At 39.3% G+C, this 20,154-nt stretch overlaps 1 protein-coding gene across 14 annotated transcripts in view; it reads right to left on the bottom strand.

Annotated features, from left to right (window-relative positions):
* Window positions 1-20,154, bottom strand: part of MCTP1 (multiple C2 and transmembrane domain containing 1) — a 169,891-nt gene that overhangs the window by 89,064 nt on the left and 60,673 nt on the right. For 5 of the 14 annotated variants that reach the window (XM_083703130.1, XM_083703137.1, XM_083703141.1 and 2 more), the window contains exons 6-10: window positions 19,776-19,823; window positions 17,180-17,218; window positions 11,991-12,161; window positions 10,635-10,765; window positions 3,412-3,598 (exon numbers count right to left, since the gene is read on the bottom strand). In XM_083703130.1, the coding sequence (XP_083559256.1) occupies window positions 3,412-3,598; window positions 10,635-10,765; window positions 11,991-12,161; window positions 17,180-17,218; window positions 19,776-19,823 (576 nt within the window). The remainder of the gene's footprint in view (window positions 1-3,411; window positions 3,599-10,634; window positions 10,766-11,990; window positions 12,162-17,179; window positions 17,219-19,775; window positions 19,824-20,154) is intronic. The other 9 variants (XM_083703138.1, XM_083703140.1, XM_083703135.1 and 6 more) reach the window with 2 other exon arrangements.

Raw genomic sequence — 20,154 nt, 5'->3', positions numbered from 1 at the left:
CCCACAATATAAATCCCCTAAGACACTTATTGCGTACAGAGAAGGTCTGACCTTGGCATACTGAGCCAAAGCGCTGCAGTTATATGGCACATCAATTTTCACATATAAATGCATTTATATCTATTGCTTTCTATGGAAACACGTGCCCATTTATTACAAATTTTCGAAAACATTTGTCTATCATCAGAATTGTGTATAATCATAGGACCAAAACTAAACAAACACTGTTTATAGGATTCCAAACTGCCTGATTCTGAAAGTTATGTTACAGATAGCATCAGAATACAGATGCTTTGCTGATAGCATGTCATTTGTTACAATTCTCAAGAAGGTTTGGCGGGCTTTTTTTGTCAAGCTTGTATCTAAATTCAGATATTTTCCAGTTCTCACATATGTAGAACAAGGGTGGCAGGCATGTGGAAATTACATGTTTGTTCTGTAGGTTTTGAAACTATATTTATCTCACATTTCCTACAAGATAAAAGCAAAAGCACAAATTCAATTTTGTTCCACCTGCACTCACATTACCCACACACACGGGGGGGGGGGGGGGAGAGAGATTGCAGTATTTCACTTGGTACTATTTGTCAGGGCTCTATGGGGTAATTATAGTTTGAACTTAGATTCAGCTAGTCAGCTGATTTGGAGCAATTTACTGCACATTCTGACAATCTGGGCCAGTGACATACCATAGAATATTATTGTAGGATTTTGTGAAAAGCAAATTACTTTAATACATTACTTTAAACATGCAACTTAAAGTAATGATTTATCAGCCGATTGTCAGCCTTCTTATTTATGATTATTATTGAAGGCTTCAAAACCTGGATGGTATCGAAGGCCTGAAATTTCCATAGCAGTGAAATCTTATGATTTGCTGTGAATCCTTTCAGCCCTCAATAGATGGGAAAAGATTGAAATGCTCTGGAGATGAGTCCTCTTTATTTTTTTAATGAAAGGCTGTATAATATATTTTCTGTATGGCTGCAGCAGCTGTCAGGGAGAGCATCTCAGTTCAGGTCTATTATGGGAGAACCAATACCCCATCCTATGGCATTGAGATACACTGAGGGGCCAGTACTGATTGACAGCTTGTCACCATGACGTCTTATTCCATCTTTGTTATGGAGAAAATTAATGTCACACCACCAGCCTTATGACTCGCTGTCATCTTAGAACTGCTCACCTTTTATCAATGCTCTAAATAACATTTCAAGCCCATCGTCTCACGGTGGACAATCCGGTCAAGGGACATTAAATCGGATGACTGTGAAATGTCATAATAAAAATGGAATGCTAACAACTTCTTCACTAAACTAGCTTCTCTGGTTTTTAAACTGTGACAAGGGGGAGCAGGGGTTCAGCACACCCGTTCTGAAAAGGTCATACAATCTCTCTCTTGGTCTGCTACCCATTATGGCCCTCCTTCCCCCCACCCCAAAAGGAATTAAGCTTTTCATACAATAGTGATAAAATAATGGTTCAAACAGTAATGCCTGTTTAATTTGCAGGGCTCTGATGTTCAGCTACAAATGGTTAAATGACAGTAATAGAGTCATTTTGCAAGGCTATTTGATCTGATGGCAAGGTCAGCTCATTTACTGGTTTCTGTCTCAAGAATAGACACAAAATACATTTTAAAATGGAAAAGTCTCTTTAGGAAAGCTTTAAAAAAATCTATAAAATAAAGATGATAAAAGGATTCCTGAATCTTTCTAGCTGCACAGTAATAGTTCACTGTATATTCTCTAAAAGGGTGGCAGCACGAACGCTGGAAATAAAACAGGTGACAACATATAGGAATGGCAAGAGTTCCACAAATACTGTGCAATACTGTGTCCTTTAATCTGTCTTTCTAAAGCTATGTATGTATGGGTCATGTTAGGGAAAAGGGTAGTTAAGTTTGTAAGTAAACATAACAATGCCTGAAATAACCAATGTGATAAATTGACATGCCAGGTATTTTTTCTTTTTCTTTTTTACAGAATGCAATCCTGTTTTTATACCAACAATACCAGAGACACAATTCTGGGGGTAAACAAAAATGGCTCAAGGTTCAAAAAAGTTGTGAAATATATGACAATATTTCTGTGGTGTTATAATCGTCAGTATCACTTGTTTCACATTAACCTGATAATGGAGAAAAAATATTATTCTCACTACTTGGTATCAAAATATGTATCACTGCAATTAATCCATCAGAAATGCATTATATCTATTAAGATGTAGTCTGACAGACCAGTCTGTCTTGGTTGATACCAAAATCTGAAATAATACTCGTAATTATTAGTTTTCAGGCATAGTACACTGTATCTTAGCTCTCAGTTGGTTTAGGAAATATAATGTTTAGCCTTGCTAAGTCACCTCTATTAAACTGTGTTTATGATAACACTATTGGTGTATGATTTGTACAAGCACCAGCAGACAGCTGATTCAGTGGAGATAGGTAGAATAAATTTGCTGAAGCGCACATCCTGCTAATCTGTTTGAAGAATATTGTACAGCATTAGTACTAGCACTTCATGTTATCTGCAGAGCCTGATAAGGTACATCTTTATTAAATTCAGTTATTGAAAGGATGTCAGCAAGGGAATAGGAATATTTTAAAATAAAAAAAATTAAACAGCCCTTTGTTAGTCAGAGCTTGGGTTTAATGGCAGAGTGTCTAGAGAAGCCCTCTAAACACCTGGCAGCACTGTACAATAAAAGCTTTGTAATTTTAGGTGAAAATAGCTTTCTTCTTTATTCTTTGTGTCTAGTAAGTCAGTTTTAGTGAGTTCAGTATTCATAAATGCTGGAGTAAGAGCTCCCCTTGCTGTTGCTTTACCAAAACTACACAGAAGCCGACATGCTATGAGGATGCTGGGAAATATTTGTTTTCAAAATATCTGAACACAATTTTAAAATTTAGCACAATTATTTTTATGAAGGGTCATACCACCATTCTTATGCATTAATGAAGGAAAAACCTATCATAAAACTCTCTAAACAATAGCAAAGTTGGTCCATTTATTTATTGGACTCTTAAAGCTATTTGACTTACTCTTTGGGGTGGGGGAAATCAGTGGCATAACTTTTTAATTATGGCACCAAATGTTCATTTGAGAAAAGCAACAAAGTAAATTCACATGGTGACTGGAATTGAAAAGCACTGAACAAAAACTAATTGGCAAGAACCAACAGAATAATCTTTACGGCAATGCACTGGGACATTATAAACAGCATTACTTGTAGATATTAACTTGGCTAGTATAAATCTGTAGTACTAAATATACATTCTGAAAAAGCAACAGCTTGGATGGGTTTTTAGGGGTAACAAGCCATTTCCCCCATTCATCGCTGAATATACAGTTCATGGTTTTTCACATTTGCAATCATACGTAGCAAGAGCAAGAGAGAGGCACTACATACATATCTCTTTAGTATTTCTTCCTGTTCCTTTAGGTCCTCCAGGGCATTGATTGGGAGGTCAGCGATGCTGACTGCAGCTGAGGCAGTCAAGGTGACCAGCAATACCAGAAAGCCTTCCCCTTCCTCCAGAGGCAACTCCAGCTTATGAGTTTGCTCTTTGCTCAGGGTCGACAGGTCAACCTGGCACCTAGAAACAAATGTTTTGATTAGCATGTGGCTGCCTTCGCAAGAGCAGTGTGGAATGACACGCACTCAGCTATGCAAAACACAAACAAAGGCAGCCGTCCCGGGGTTTAGAAAGCAGTATTTCAAGACCCTGTTCTTTGGCTGTTCAGCTCATTCCGTCATAAGAAAGACGACGCAACTTCTTCTTATATATAAATATACTAAATTATATAGCTGCTTTTGAAGCAAATGATGCTCAAAAGGCACAATGCTAGAACTGAAATGTCGCGCCTTTCTTATCCAAATAATAGAATAATAGAATTGGAGGGGATCCCAAGGGTCATCTAGTCCAACCCCCCCCCACAAGAATATGCAAGAATATGCAGCTGGCCTGTACAGGGATCAAATCTGCAACCTTGGTATTATGGTATTATGAGCCTCACACTCTAACCAACTCAGCTAATGTCTTAAATTCTTTAGGCATGTCAGCAAAATCCATCAAAATACATGTCTAAGTTGTAATGCTCTACTGTATTCTGAACCAAGTACCATTTCTATCTTGGGTCATATTCCAATGTTGTGCACCTCTACCTATCCTTGTGTTGCAGCATTACTGGCGCTGGGGCAGGGAGGAAGAAAGCTAAGAAGATGGAAGGGAAAAGGACAGACAGCTTTTTGTGCTCTGGGTGTCAGCACCGGAAGCACAAAAAGCCTCTGAATATGGAAATCTGAGCAATTTCCTGATAGTTTTATTTTGGCGAGGGTAGCTTGGTTTCCCAAGCCTAGTTCCAAATCAAACCAAGAGAAGCTCTCCCATCCGAATTCCCAAATAAGGTTTAACTGTTTGAACGGCTTGCGGATACGAATGGTGGAGAAAGTTTATTCAGTTTGCATTTCAGGTGAGCCTATTAACTCACACTTTTTGAAACAATATGAGAACTGAAAGAGTCATCTTTGAAATTCTTCAGCAAAGTAACATGTACAAAAATGCATGCTGGAGTAGACTGCCCATTAAAAAATGCATCTGTTGGTGACATAACCACGAAACTATTTTACATAAGGGAAAATTCTTTGCAAAAATGTGTACATTAGACAAAATTGCATACAAAGATGTATATATTATGAGAAAATTGCACTAAAAGGCTACTGAATGTTCATAACAATGATATAAAAACACCAACTGATTCGGAACTGAACTTAAGCGTAGGGGGGAAAAGAGAGAGAAACCAAAATGAACAGATTTTCCCATCTCTAAACCTCCCTCTGAAAGGCAGGTTGTTGTTTTCAGCTGCAAGCATGAAAACAAGGTAGGGTCTACTTGTTAATCAGAAAAGATGTCTGGACACCAGCAATGGATTAATCACTCTGTTAGTTATTTTACAGAATAGGGTCAAGGGCAATTTGGGACACCTACTTGTAGTATATTTAACTGGGAGTGCCTTAGTACAGCTGGAGAGGAGGAGGCGAATAGAAAACATGCCAGACAAATCAGCACAGGACCATCCTGTCCTTAAACAAAGCAGACATAATAGAAACCCTGAATATTAAAAACTAACATAAAAGCCTGGAAGAACAATGAACTTCCATTAACATGAAGCATAGCATAAATGTATAATATAAACACAGTACAACATAGCCTCCACAACTCAGAATCATAGCCAAGTGTTTATATGCACCGATCCACCTGAATAGCACATCAAATACAGGTCAACAGGAAAAAAGCCCAAATCTATTAAAATAAGGGATCAATGACATTGTCATGTGTCTTTTTTATAGCATATATGGTGAAACTTTGCACCTTTTCTCTACCGGGCTGAAGTCAAACATTATTTTTCAAGGGAGATTAACTGGTAAGTGTTCATGTGCGGCATATCATTGAATTAATGTTTTTTTAAAAAATTATATTCTTAAATATTCTGAAATTGATGACACGTTGATTGGCTGCCCTGCCCTGCATAAAGAACATTTATATGCCGTGAAGCCTGTACATGGACCACTTGGCGTGCTTATGCATTTGTACTTGCACACATACACACAAGCTTCTTTTCACACTAAAATTTCCATAGGAAGGGGTTTGTGAATAAATATCAAGGATCAGTCTTTTACCCATTGCTGAACGTAGGTAGGACACACCTGGGCAAAGAGAGGACGGGTTCACCAAAGTTCCCAACAGCCATATTTATTTTCTTGGATAGATTCAAAGGCACATTTCAAAATAGCAGAGCGCTAAGAGCAAGTGGATTTTTGTCTTTAGTATGCATTCTTAGCAACAAATTTCTGCTTGTTTAATTGTCCAGAAAAAACCTGAAAGAATACTTGCATATATTCAGAACATAGAGCAGGTCTGTCACCTGCCTTCTATAAATGGTTGCCCCACTCAGCTGGAGTAAATCACTGATCCTAAGCAGAAAACTCCTGTAACATCAAACAAATGGGGGGGGGGGAGTCCTGGTGCAGCAATGCTCAAGGCTCATTTTAAGGTATTGAACAACAATTATTGTGAGATAATTCATATGAAACAGCCACATTTCTTACTCCATTCATGTGTGTGCCAAAAGCCTCTGCTCTGAAAATGGTACTGTAGTAAAACCGTAACAACAGAGTATGTACAGTGCAGGGGGAAATAGGGTGATTAATCTTATTTCAGCATAGGTTCCCATAGCCTATACGGTAGGTTAAGTCAGACAAAAATGATGCAAGACCTTGTTCATATAGAAATACACTTCTAAACCAGTTAAATTTAATGGTGGTCTGTGATTATTTCACCTCTCTCACACACACTCCCGCCACACGCAATAGGAATGTGTCACACATTTTGCCAAAATGCACAGAGAGCTGCCAGCTATTGAGAACGGACAGTGATGACTCACAGAAAATGAAAATGAATCAGTCACCAGTAATTCCCCCAACATAAAAATATGAGCAAAAATCAATGTCATTTTGAAGATAAACATGCATGGTTTCCTACTAATAAACAACTCTATAAATCCTGCAGTATGGGACTGTAAAGAACTCCAAGAGAATAAAATTACACAACATAGGATTTTTACTTATCCTGTATGCTCGCTGAAACAACTTGTTCACCGACAGCACTCATTCCTGGAAATATATTGCAGCTGTCAGCAGCCAATTTGGCCAGATTACTCTTACGTGTTAAATTTATAACAATCACAAGGATTTATTAGCCTATCATTGTATAGGTGGCAGAGTCACGATTGTTCAAAAGCACAGGTGACAGAAAGTTAAATAATTACATGGAGATTAAGACAGTCTCCTTCATTTGAAATTTTTACTTCAGTATTAGCAGATGAAAATAAGCTGCCTAAAAGACAATGCAAGTGGAGATGTATGTTTCACAATTGCCATAATATAGCCACACTTTGTGGCTATATTCTTTGGGCTGCATAAGCTATCTATTATTATGTTTTTGTGGACACTGACTGTAGAAAAGGTGAGGGCTGTTCTTCAGGGCAGGAGACATCCCCAATACTTAAAAATAAAATAAAAAATAACAAGGGTTTGGAATGAGGCTCCATTTGAACTATTTACCTGACAAAAAGTCTGTTTTTCTCACAACAAGGTGCCATAAGACTACAGTGGAAACACTGCTGGTACTGTATTTGACATAAAAGAGAAAAGGAACTGACAGGAGAAGGCGGCCAAGAGACTAGAAAGCAAAAGGTTTAGGATGACCCATCTTTTACCGATGATAGAATAAGTGCTTGAGATACACAAATGGATGAGGGTAGAAACAAAACTGGAAAATAACTGGTGTAACTCTGCTTCAGCACCATCTATTCCCTAGTGCTAGAGCCAGGAACTAGCAATTGCCACATATCAGCATTTGTGTAACACAAGCAAAGTCTCTCTAGCCCCACTGGATCCATTATAACAATGGAGCCAAAAAAAGGGTAAAGCAATGGAGAACTGCTAGGATTAGGGAGACGCCTCTCACACTGTTATGGTTGCATGGGAATGGAGATTCTCTCTGAAGCTCTTAAGCAACTACAGGAATACTAATAATAAAATTGCATGAGGTAGTGGATAGGAAAGCAGCCTGGTAAAACACCTGAGAATTCAACATGCCCAGGAAGAAACACTGTTCGAGTAACAGCAAAAAGCTGTTCTCCAAAGCATAATGAGCAGTCAAGACTGGCCTTATGTACTGCATGAAAATTAAGTTCATGGCAAACAGGCAGGATGTTTCAGACCTTTAACCGTATGTATAAATTATAGAAAATTCATTCTGAAAGATGAAATTCCAGCTCATAGCTTTTAAAATAGAGCTTCGGCCATTAAAGCCTACTAACAACACAAGAGTGGATAACAATATTAAGAGGCTGTGCTCAGGCTGTTACTTCAAAACAGTAAAAATTTGAAATGAAAAAACAACAACAGTCATGATGTTTACATTATTCACAGTTTGAATAATTCACAGTGTGTGTAATTTCCAGATTAAACACACAGACACACAGATGCATGCACACACTGATAAAACAGGTCAATAGGGAGTAGCAGTAAACAAGGGATAACCAATTAACAGTTCTCATGTATGAAATACCTTTCAACCATACTGTACTTAGTTTTTGGACTAACAGCCATGTGCTATTCACAACAAACTTACAATAGTCCATGCCCATGCCCAATGTTTGCATTTGGACGCAATGTAAAACCATTGCTTGTTTAGCTTAGCTATGGTTTGTTTGCTCAGACCTATGACTTGTTTGCAGCTAACAGATCACATAATCTGTAACAACGTTGGCCTGTGAATCTTGCTGTGCATTAACCATGTTTGGTCACTGAGCACTTACTGTTCAACCCTAACCCTGTGGGAAGCAGTAATTAGACTTTAATTTGATTCTGACCTGTTTTTAGGAATTAATTTAATTATTGTTTGATTTTATACCAATGTTATATATTTGATGTTAGCCGCCCTGAGCCCGACTTCAGCAGGGGAGGGTGGGATATAAATAAATGTTTACTTATTATTTATATTTATTTATATGGACCAGCTATCCTGGCTTAATCCTAGTGTTTCATTGCTCCACCCAGCTACCCATCTGGCTGTAGACATACAAGGAAAGAACAGTAATAAAGCTGTGCTCACTGGCTATTTTGCAGACCCTCCTTCCCCCCTCTGCTTAGTGACAGACTATTTTCCTTGCCTAAGGTAAAGGTAAAGGTACCCCTGCCCATACGGGCCAGTCTTGACAGACTCTGGGGTTGTGCGCCCATCTCACTTAAGAGGCCAGGGGCCAGCGCTGTCCGGAGACACTTCCGGGTCACGTGGCCAGCGTGACAAAGCTGCATCTGGCGAGCCAGAGCCGCACACGGAAACGCCATTTACCTTCCCGCTGGTAAGCGGTCCCTATTTATCTACTTGCACCCGGAGGTGCTTTCGAACTGCTAGGTTGGCAGGCGCTGGGACCGAGCAGCGGGAGCGCACCCCGCCACAGGGATTCGAACCGCCAACCTTTCGATCGGCAAGTCCTAGGCGCTGAGGCTTTAACCCACAGCGCCACCTGCGTCCCCCACTTAGCTCCACAGCAGGTGTGGTGGGAGTAAACAACAACAACAAATCAGTAAGTATGGGCAGTTTTACTAACAACTATCCAGCAATAGTTGTCCATAGTAAAGCATTGCTTCTATTAACCTCTATAAATTGTTAAACTGATGGAACCCTACACAGAGGAACTACAATGGTGACCTCTACCACACGTGTTGGTGGTGGTGGTGGTGGTAAGTTTGCTTCTGTGAGAGACATTTGTGACTCCTCACTACCAATCACTTCGCTGACCATAGTGACCTAGGAAAGCCTAGCCTTCAAGGTTATGTTGCTGAACCCAGGTCTGGAAACCATAAGCAGCACAACAAGCATGGTTTGGGAAAGTGCAAAAAACCACACACAGATCCTGTGATTCTTGTGTGTTCCCTTGGAAGAGAGATAGACACTCATTCAAACAATCCTCCTTGTCAAAAATATTGCTTTGAACAAAGCAGACTGCTTTGAACAATTTCACTCAAGCATATTAATGGTCGTCATGACAAAATAGCCAATCATCTTTCCCTCTTCAAATGTCATCAGTGGAACTTCCTGCATCTTGATTCTTTTGTAACTGAGTTTTGAAAAATTACATCTTTCAGTTGGTGTGATGTGCCACCTACTGGTCAAGGAAATTTCTTCCCGTATAAAATGGAAAAAGTCAACAACAGATAATTTCTACGGTGTCCCCCCCCCATAAAAGTAGCACAAGTGTATATGAAATCACTGTCATTATTATCGTTCATTGCTATTATTATTAGTTATTAAATTTCTATACCACCTTTCATCCAAGGATCACAGGGCAGTTTGCAATATATCAATTCAAAACTTCATCCTCTCTAATTAAACAATCCTTGACCTTTTACATTACATACATAATTTTATTTGTATGCTGCATGTTAAAAGCATCTCAAGGCCTACAACATGGAAAAAAATAATTACAAACATAATGAAATGAGTCATACTGTTGCTGCCTCCTGTGTTGTTTTTGCTGTGTTTGCAGCACCAAAGTGGCCTTTGTGAGAAAGACTTCAAGAGTAAACCCTGAGGAGAAATCCTTACCAGCTGCCTTGCAAGACATTTTCAGGAGGAAAAAAGTAGTCATAAGCAATAAATAAAACATCAAAAAGTAAACAAATGAATTAAAACAATTTCTACATAAATCATAATAAGATCTAAAAAGATTCTCTCTCTCTCTCTCTATATATATATATAAATAAATAAATATATCAATAAAAGCAGCAAAAAAGACACTCAACAAAAACCCCTAAGCAACACCCCAGCCCAAGAGTCTATTCAGCAGCCTCAACTTTTGTAGTTGGAGTCAGTCTAGTTAAACTGTGTATGAGGAGCTTTTTTGGTTTTTGTTTGTTACTGTATTATGCATTTTTGTGTTTTTATGTTGTAAATTGCCCCGTGGTGCCCAGATGAAGGGCAGTATAGAAATTTAACAAACAAATAAATAAAATAATCATTTCTCATTCTCGGAATACAAGTTGTTTGTAATCAGACAAACCTGCCAATAAAATCATCCTTTTTGCCAGCATCTTTGTCCCACACTGTAATATCAATAATTCCACCTCGTTCCTCATAGAGATGCAGGTCAAATTGTTCTCTCCACTGAGGATTCAAAGTTTTTGGCATAATCTGGAAAAAAAGTAAAGGGAGTTATGGAAACTTGCACCTCCTGGAACAACAGAATATTCTTTTGGTATAGTTAAGAAATAGTTCAGCAAACCAACAGCTTCTTCAGACATTTTCAAATGTTTATGTAGGAAATAAGGTACACTAAAGATTAAATATAGTATGCTTTTCTGCAACGTATGAATTATTTTAGAATTTTTTCAGGTTCCCTAAAATGTTCCCTTAGATGTACGCTAATAAAGTCAGTTTCTTACTGATAAAAATTCAGCAAAGCTACCTTTTAAAAAGTAACAGGATAAAATTATTAGTTCTCAGGATAGGATTTTTTTTGTTTGTAGTATTCATAAACAGGCTTTCAACAAAAGAGTGTTTATCTATATCTAACTAACTAATTTCATATAAACAATAATCAGAAGACCACCTATCCCCAGTCTAGCTCCCCAAAGCTTCAAGAAACATTTTTTTCTTGGGCATAACTAAAGTAATACACAGTCAAACCTCGGCTCCTGAACGCCTTCATTTTGGAATGTTTCGCCAAAAACCCAGAAGTAAATGCTCCAGTTGTCAAACGTTTTTCAGAAGCTGAATGTCCAATGCAGCTTCCGCTTGAGTGCAGGAAGCTCTTGCAGACAAGTGACCTCGGTTGTTGAACATTTCAGAAGCTGAATGGGCTTCCGGAATGGATTACGTTTGACAACCAAGGTTTGACTGTACTAGATCCTGTCTAGTCTAGACCCAAATGTCCTTTTAGAACTAGGGTCACTGTTCAAGAACCATAAAGCTTGGTGCATACATTGAGTGTAGCTCAGGGATATGGTTCTTGAACTACAGAATCCTATCCATGGCAAACCAGTTTGAAGCTCAAGAGAGTTTCAACGTAAGTACACAGAGGCCCGAGTGTCTGCAGTTTAAAAAGAAAAACTTGAAATCCCCATTAGACATATAAAACATGCAGATCTTGTGTACTACAGTTCCCATCAGCCTGAACTAACATGGTCAATGGTTGCAGGTGATGACAATTGTATTTGGAGAGCTTTCTGTTGGCTAGGCCTGCTTAAGGTATATGTAGTAACTAGATTTAGGTCTACTAAAGCTACAACATTGTTGATTGAACAAGAATCCTTGGATTTCAGTTTGGCAGTCTGAAGAATTACTCTGTTTAACACTCAAAATGCTGCAAATACATTTAAAACCACCACCATTTGGAATAACAGTTCAACAAAGTTACCTTACTCTTGTACTTCTGGTGTCCCAGTCGGAATTTCACATAGGGATCACTGAGCCCGTTTGGATCCATGGCTTTGAGTTCACGACCTTCAATCAAAGTGACACTGACTATCCCTCTCCACAGCTGAGCTTTTCGGTGCAGGTCTGACAGACGTATACTCTGGGTCTGAAACTTTAGGTAGAGAGAGAACTCTGATTTAGCTAGAGCACAAGCAAACCATAACCCCGTGATTTGCTTCCCACCTGAATGGCTATTTAAAGAAAGTGCTTAAGTGAATACCCAAAAACTTACAAAGAACAAATTAAAAAAATATATTCAACTTGGATTTCCCTGCCAAATCAGCACAGTGTAATCACCATTTTTATAGTGACAGGGCATAACTCATCGGTACATTGTCTGCTTATGTAGCCATGAATTATCAGAGGAAACCCAACATGGTGCTCTCTAGATGATGCTGGACTACAACTTCCATAATTCATGACTGTTGGCCATGCTGGCTGGGGGTAATAGGAGTTGAGGTCCAGTAGCATCTGGGGGGCAACATGTTGGCTATACCTATCATAGGTAATCTATACCCGGTTGCCTTTTCAAGATTAGATCCCATGCACTTTGTGCTTTCAGACCACCAGCACACTGGTCAATTCAACATTATTCACATTCTGCTGGGAACTATAACCTTATATGTATGCACACCCCTATACAGACTATGGTTTCATTACATAATATTGTTTTCTTTTCCCTTTTAGCCTCCACGTCACTGTACATAGTACAGTCCCTTAAGAGGCAGAGCTGGCTGCCGCCAATTTCCCTTTTCCGGGGGGGGGGGGGGGAGATGAAAGGGCTACCACCAGCTATGATGCAGAAAGAAACCTCCAAATCATACAGGCTTGCTTGGTTGGTTGTCCATTAAGAGTTTCCCATGTTCTCTCTAGAGCCTAGCTTCCCCAGTCTCGTTAGATGCCAATCCTTTCAACAAGCTTGCCATTCTCCCATCATATCTACCAAACAGCCTGCAGCCCTGATTCTCTTCCTGACCTAAGGAAACTAATCTAAACCAAGGCTACCCACACTGCTTCCAGACAATCCTGGGCAATCATCTATCTAATCATTGACTGGCTAGTAGCACTGGGTTTGTGGAGATCTGGTGCTGGCTTCTAGGTCCCTGAAACCAAATGCAGGGTGGGGTAAGAATATTCCATGGGATAGGATGTTATACCTGGTTCTGTGGCACTATTTCTAAAGGTTAGACAGCATTTGGATGTTAAAGCATTCTCTGTTTATATTTCAGTAGTTTCTTTTCATGTCAAAATGTCCCAAGTGAAACTCCTATTAGGAATTATGAGTACAGCTTGGGTGGCCACATGATGATGCAGAAAGAGATAACCTAACAGTGGTCATGGTGGGTTTTTTTGCAGAACCGAAACAAAAAACCAAAACCCTTCTACTAGCATTTCAACCTGTCAATTCACATCTGCCAACCCAAAAGTTGATACACACAAAACGAATGAAATATACTAGATATACTAATTTCACTCCGCAAACGACCTTAGCAATCAACTGGCTAAATCAGTGCTCAGAAAAATCTACTCTTCCACCTGCACAACAGGGTTTCCTCCTCCCTGCACCTACCTCCCACTCCCCACAGTCTCCAATCCAAAGTGAATAGACAAATGTAGATTAATTGAGGAGTAAGCTGCAGCTTGAGAGACTGCTCAGGCTACAAACCATGGAGGCTAACCTCTGGTCCTCCAGATGTTATGGACTCTGGCTCCCATAAGACCCACCCGACATGGCCAATTTTCAGGAATGATGGGAGTTGGAGTCTAGCAATATTTGGAGGGCCATCCTGCTCTACACCCTGGCAATATGTTTTGAGCACTGCCAGCTATTGCACCTGCTTCATCAGATAGTTCACTTTCACAGCTACAATACAATGTAGATTATTAGATCCACAAACCACAATCTACGCCACTTTAAGCTCATCATGTAAACATGGATATCTTTATTCCATGTTTGTATTTTGAGGTCTGTATCTAAACAAGCAATTAATATTATCAATTCTTTTACCAGCCTGCAGGTCTTATAAGGCCCACTAAGCCTTTGAATTTGGGCCATGTGGCAAACTCCACTCATCTGACATCATATGATGTCAGGTGCTGAGATGCATTATTTCCAATGTAGCGCTAACACAGTGCTAAGATCAGAGGTAAGTTCTTTGACAGTAGAAGGCAGCAAGCAGAGACTTCTCTGACCATAGCGCTGTGGTCGTCCATAGCACTAAGGTAGACAGCATTTCTCATTTTCTACGAGCCAAAAGAGGTTCCCTGTCCTGAGATATGAGATACATTTTAAAAGAAGGCACTTATTTAAGGGAAGAGATTTTTTTTAAAAAATTATCTGTGGTATGCCAGTTGCTGAATGCCAGTTGAATGCCAGTTGCTGAAAACTACAGCGCAGTTTTGGGTGGGAATGGGGTAAACTTGAGACTTGAAAAGAGATGTGGGGGTCGGATGGTGAGGACTAGCTAGGACAGTGGAGGGTATTGGGGCCAGACTGAGACTGGTCTTCCAAGTAGAGGAACAAAGTAGCAAATACACAGGGTTTTTTGTTGTTGTTTTAAAAAAACCTTAAGCGGGGGGAAGAACAGGAACCAGCAGGAAGGAGACAGAGGGAACTGGGTGGGGTGGAAGGGTTAACACACATAAAATTAATGAAGAACAGAGCGACGAAGCTGCAAAAAAGTGCATGACAACCACTGGGTGAAGGCACAACTGAACTATTTTCTGGGCAGAATGGCAGTCCAGAAACTTATTTGAATTTTGAACAGTGATTTTGCATTCAACCACTAGGGGGAGCTCAACTCCCACCTTATGTCATCTCACATGCACAAGAGAACAGTGATTGAAAGGGCAGAGAGAGAGGCAAAATTAAAATGTATATATCATAATTAAAGGCCTGATAAAACAAAACTAGTCTTAACGTTTCAGGAGGGAATGCCACAGAAGATGCCCCATTTCATGTCCTCACCAGGAAACCGCTTTAAATGGGATAAAAAGCAGGGTGTCATATACCGGTAACCACCAGACAGATTCATATAGGAAGAGGCAGACTTTCAGATACTCCAGTCCCAAACAATTTAAAGCCAGCTCATGTGCATTTCGCACATTCTGCACATTTTGTGCACATTTTTGAGTACTGAAGAATGTATGTTCTTTTGCAAAAGGTAAAATAGGAAGCAACTCTAAGGCTTGGCTCACAAATGTGACTCAGTTGCATTTGCCCTCTCCATAATCCCTCCTGACGGTTGCTAAGACATAAGAGAGTCTCTGAAGACCAGGCTGTACATGGATAAACCCAGAGCTGACCACTACTGGCACCAATGGTAATTGGAACAGGTGCTGCTATGACTGTGGAATTGAACAAACCCAGTTAATACTGCCATTTCTCCACAGAATTCTGTAAGTGGTAGTGAGAAGCGATCATGTTATGAAAATAAAAGCAGCAGGCCTGCAAGTATGTACCAGCAATTGCAAGAAAATGTTTCTAAAAGCCAAAAATGAATAGAAATCTGAGGTTCATTATTTCTGGTTTAAGTAAGCAAGTCTATTATTTAATCTGGGGAAGCCAATGTGGTCCCTCCCTCCAGATGTTGCAAGACTACAATGACATCTGGAGTGCATCATTCCTGATAACTGGCTTTGCTGGCTGAGCCTGGTAGGAGCTGCAGTCCAACAACACCTGGAGGGCACCAGTTGGCTATCCCTGGTTTAACCTCTCGCAAACTCTTATAGGCAAGTGTTCATACAACTTCAGAGTAAAGTAGATTGAGGAATATTCTCTATATAGATCGACACAACAAAAATGCAACATTTTGGAACTGACAACAAGTACCAAAGATGAAGCTGCAGCTATAATGCACTTTGAGAATCCTTGCCAAGTTGTGCAAAATATCTAATATGTGCAGCAGAGGTTGCAGACATAGGACCCATTTCATCGTAACCTCATATTCTTCACCACGAAGGGATGAAGACTCATGCCTACCACCATTTTTATTCCTAAATTAGGTCTGTGGACTGGTAACAAAACTTAGCCTTCATTTTATGCATCTGGATGGCATGAGATTATTTACCGGTATGTCAAGAGTGAAATTTTAAAAATCAAGTAGCATGTGAAAAGTTTGGGGCAGGGATGAATGAACTTGTATGCAGGTGCGCACACTACTTAATAGTTTATAATCCACTGATCAATTTGTATATATCTCACAGCACAATGTTAGAACTAAATAAAACTGTTATGTACTGAAGTTCTCACCCTGGGCCAGCAGGGGGATACTGTATATAGTTATGCAAATGAAGGATCGAAAGTGACATTCAGTGATTGGCTAGTTACAGAAAATGGTTACTGTTGCATTCTAGTGGAGCTCTATATACGCAAGCTGACTGAGCTCCTCAGTTCAGTTCTGTTCCAGCTTACAAATGAAGAGCTGCTTTGGAAGAATCACTGTGTCGTCTGATATGTTCACCCACAACTTAACAAAAACCATGTGTGTTTTGTATCATTTGCAAGAAGTGGCAAGAACGCCAAACCAGGTGAATATATTTAGTTGCCTGTTCAAAGCTTGTTCATACTACAAACCACATTATGGAAAAAGGTAACCTGAATTCTGGAAGTGATGTGTTAGACACACAAAATTCCCCTTCCTCTTTCCCTACCTCCAAACCTTTCAGTATTCCAAATGTGCTTTGGGGGTCACCAAACTCTCCAGAGAAGATTTGGGGTCTACATTATGCAACTGGGAGTTCATTCTGCTTGCAGAATTGGATCTCCTTTTGATCTCACCCTACATTTCTACTGCATACTTTTTTGGAATTCCTTACCACCTGATGAAAAATGCATTCACTAGTTTAGGTTGAGTTGACTAAGAAAAATGAGCACAAAATATGAAACAGATCTTAATATAAATGGATTTCCCTGACCACTGCCTAGTTAGATGTACTTCAGTGTTCTACAATGATGAAGGCAGTTCAATAGTGTTGCATTATATAACAAATCCTTATCACTTAAAAAGGTCTCATTGTCGAAATTATAAACCGAGTTTTGCAGACCTAGTCTATGTGTCACAGCTTTCCATTCAAGTGACACAATATAGAGCACCACAGTTCTTCTCAAGACCACATACTAAGAATTACCTTACTTGATCTTTTCCAACTCTTCCTCATTAACATTGTCTGCAAATGAAATAGAGCATTTTAATAACTTTTTACTTATTTGCACTGGAGGCCAGTTGTCTTCCAAAGGAGCAATGCACATACAAAAATGCCAAACACATTCCAAACAACTACATATGACTGAAATCAAACTACAAGAATCATTCACACTACAGCACATTTCAGAGAGATGCCAACAGGGTAAAGTAATAGGAAGACGTTTGGGATCAATAAAAAAAGAGGCACAAATGTCAGTGAACTCAACTAATTATCTCAATTTTTAATTTTATTAAAATTAGTGATTTTAGACTTAAGACCACTTATTCCAATTACAATAATGTAGCTAATTTTTATGGATCATGAGTGGGTTTGATTAAGAAGATGTTCACAGAATAGGCCCTTCCAGTCACAGAATGTGTCATTTTGAGCCATTCTAATATCTCTCCACCTCTACAGTAGAGATCATGCTGCTATATTGTTCTTGCTGGATTTTTTTGATCTCAAACAAGACTGAAGAACCACACAGAAAATGCAGGAGAACAAAAATTTGATAACCTTGCTTAGATGTCCTGCAAAGAGTGCAGAAAAGCATGATCCCCCCCCCCCCGAATTAACACCTAAGCTTAGAACATAAGGTTTTGTGAATGAAAAGCACCGCCACAAAATGTGAGTAGAACCTCTCTTTTTAATTCGTGGCACAAATACTTTAGCATCCGAGCCCTGCTATACAAGCTCTCCTGAATTATGTATGCTGACGGGTCAAGATCTGAAACAGAGGCCTTTCCCCATTCTACTATCTAAGAACCTTTTAAATGAAGATGCCAGGATTGAACCTGGAATTTACATGTGCAAAATATGAACTATACTCCTGAGCTGTGGCTCCTCATTGGAGAGAAGGCTGTGTTACAAGCTTTTTTGTGGGGGTTGACTGTGAAGCAGGTTTTGGGATTTTTGTGGCAGCTGGAGTGGGAATCAATCAATTTTCAACATGGGGAACTTAGAACAGACTGAGACTGAATAAAAAGAGGCCTCATTTTGTACATAGGAAAACTGGCAGAATGTGCTTCCTTCTGGATACTAGATACCCCCCCCCAAAAAAAAACAACCACCCCACAAACACACACACACACCTGGAGTTAAGGGTAATACCTTCCATGTAAACAGGGGGCAAAATGTTAGTACATTCAAAATTCTACCACTTCTGTAAATATGGACACATTTAAAAACTTTGCTAGGAAGCAAAAATGCTGGAGGAAACAAAAAATTGTTTTCAAATTCTTAATGGTTTCATCTGAGTTGCTTTATTCTCTCTTTTATACTTCGATATATTATTTGCCAAAAATTTACAGAAAAGTAAATTAGTTAAAGCACTGAATTTGAACAATCACTGTAGACAATTAGGGTTAGTACGTATTACAGAGAGTGTCTTTAGTTAAATCAATGGAAGTACATCACATAGGATGACACTTTAGCTGATTAAAGTAATGGTCATTGGCTTGGATAGGTTTGCAAACCATAATACAGGTGAATAATGAAGCCTGTAGCCTAGCTAGGAATCTAATTCTATTTCAGCCTTGATAATATTAATTTGCATTTTAACAACAGAAACATATGATGATTACTTGAATATAATTAGAGAAACGCTGTAGTAATAGTCAAGGAAACTTCAGAGCCAAAACATTTTGTTTTAACTCCTCCCTCAACAGACAAAGCCAGAATTTGGAGTACAGAGTTTTGCAGTGATGTGACCTAGAAGAAGAGGAGCAAGTAGAAGACAAACACAGCAATATTTGATGTCTGTTGGAATCCAAGGCTATGGCCATGGGAGAAACAAGAACCTTAATGCTGTGAATCCCACCACTGTATGCTCAGGTTGTTTATATGTGTAAACAAACCATGTATCCTAAAAATTCCACAGTCTCTGCTGTGCCTCATTCCAAAAAGAAACCAACACTCTGGGTAAGCGCTGGAAAACCTGGAATCTTGCACCACTCACGAGATTGGGGTGGCTTGCAACAGTACATTTCAAGGTACTGGGTTATATCCAGTGCATAAGCAGTAATCACTTTTATGAGTGCAATGCAACTTCCTCTTCCCTCTCTCCCACTCTACATGCCCTCCAAATCTGTTCTTGGGGTTTCTCCAACCTTCTGGAGCAGTTCTGGAGATGGTGCGGGGGGGGGGGGGAAGAGGAGTGAAAAGGAATAAAAGTTCCATTATGCTTGCCTTGGATTCAGCCCTGTACTGACATATTAATGCAAGCCACTTTGAGAGCCTGTAAATGGTATAGAAATAAATACATTAAATGTATTTTAGAGGTGTTGGATTTAAGGCTGGCACTCCTCAATAAGGATCGCATCACTTTTTTTTCCCCTTCCAAAATTATGCAACAGCTTGAATTCCCCTTTTCAAGGGGAAAATCCCTTTAATGTTTGGGAGATGCAGTGGCGCTGAATTAGTTATATCCCAGGATTTAAGGTATCACTCATATGTTTCTGAGGATTTTATATCTTCTAACGCTAATCAAGCAGATTATAGGTCTAGAAGATAAGACAGCAAGCTGCTCAAATGAACTCACTGTTAATCTACGAGTTCTCCAGTGATGAAATCTTTGCACTGAACTCTGCTAAACAACCAACACATGAAACAAAAAAACCCCACTCATGCACTCATTTTAGCAAAGTATGCACATAATAGACACAAGTATGCATAAGCAAATCAAAAACAATACACAGCTATAAACAGTACATGCAATAGTACAATGCATGCCATGCATTATTCTTACATATAGAAACATGTTAGTTAACAATAAACAATATATAACATACAGTGAATACATCTTTTTTTTTTTTTGCTTACCAGATTTGCAGTGCAATCCTATACATACCTACTCAGAAGTAACTCCAGCTAAATTAAGTGGGATTTACTCCCAAGTAAGTGTGCATAGGATAGTAGCT

Source organism: Podarcis gaigeae (genome assembly GCF_964106915.1).
Source record: "Podarcis gaigeae genome assembly, chromosome: 11".
NCBI classification, from domain to species: domain Eukaryota; kingdom Metazoa; phylum Chordata; class Lepidosauria; order Squamata; family Lacertidae; genus Podarcis; species Podarcis gaigeae.
Note: the sequence above shows the minus strand (reverse complement) of the source record. Positions and strands in the feature narration are given on the sequence as shown.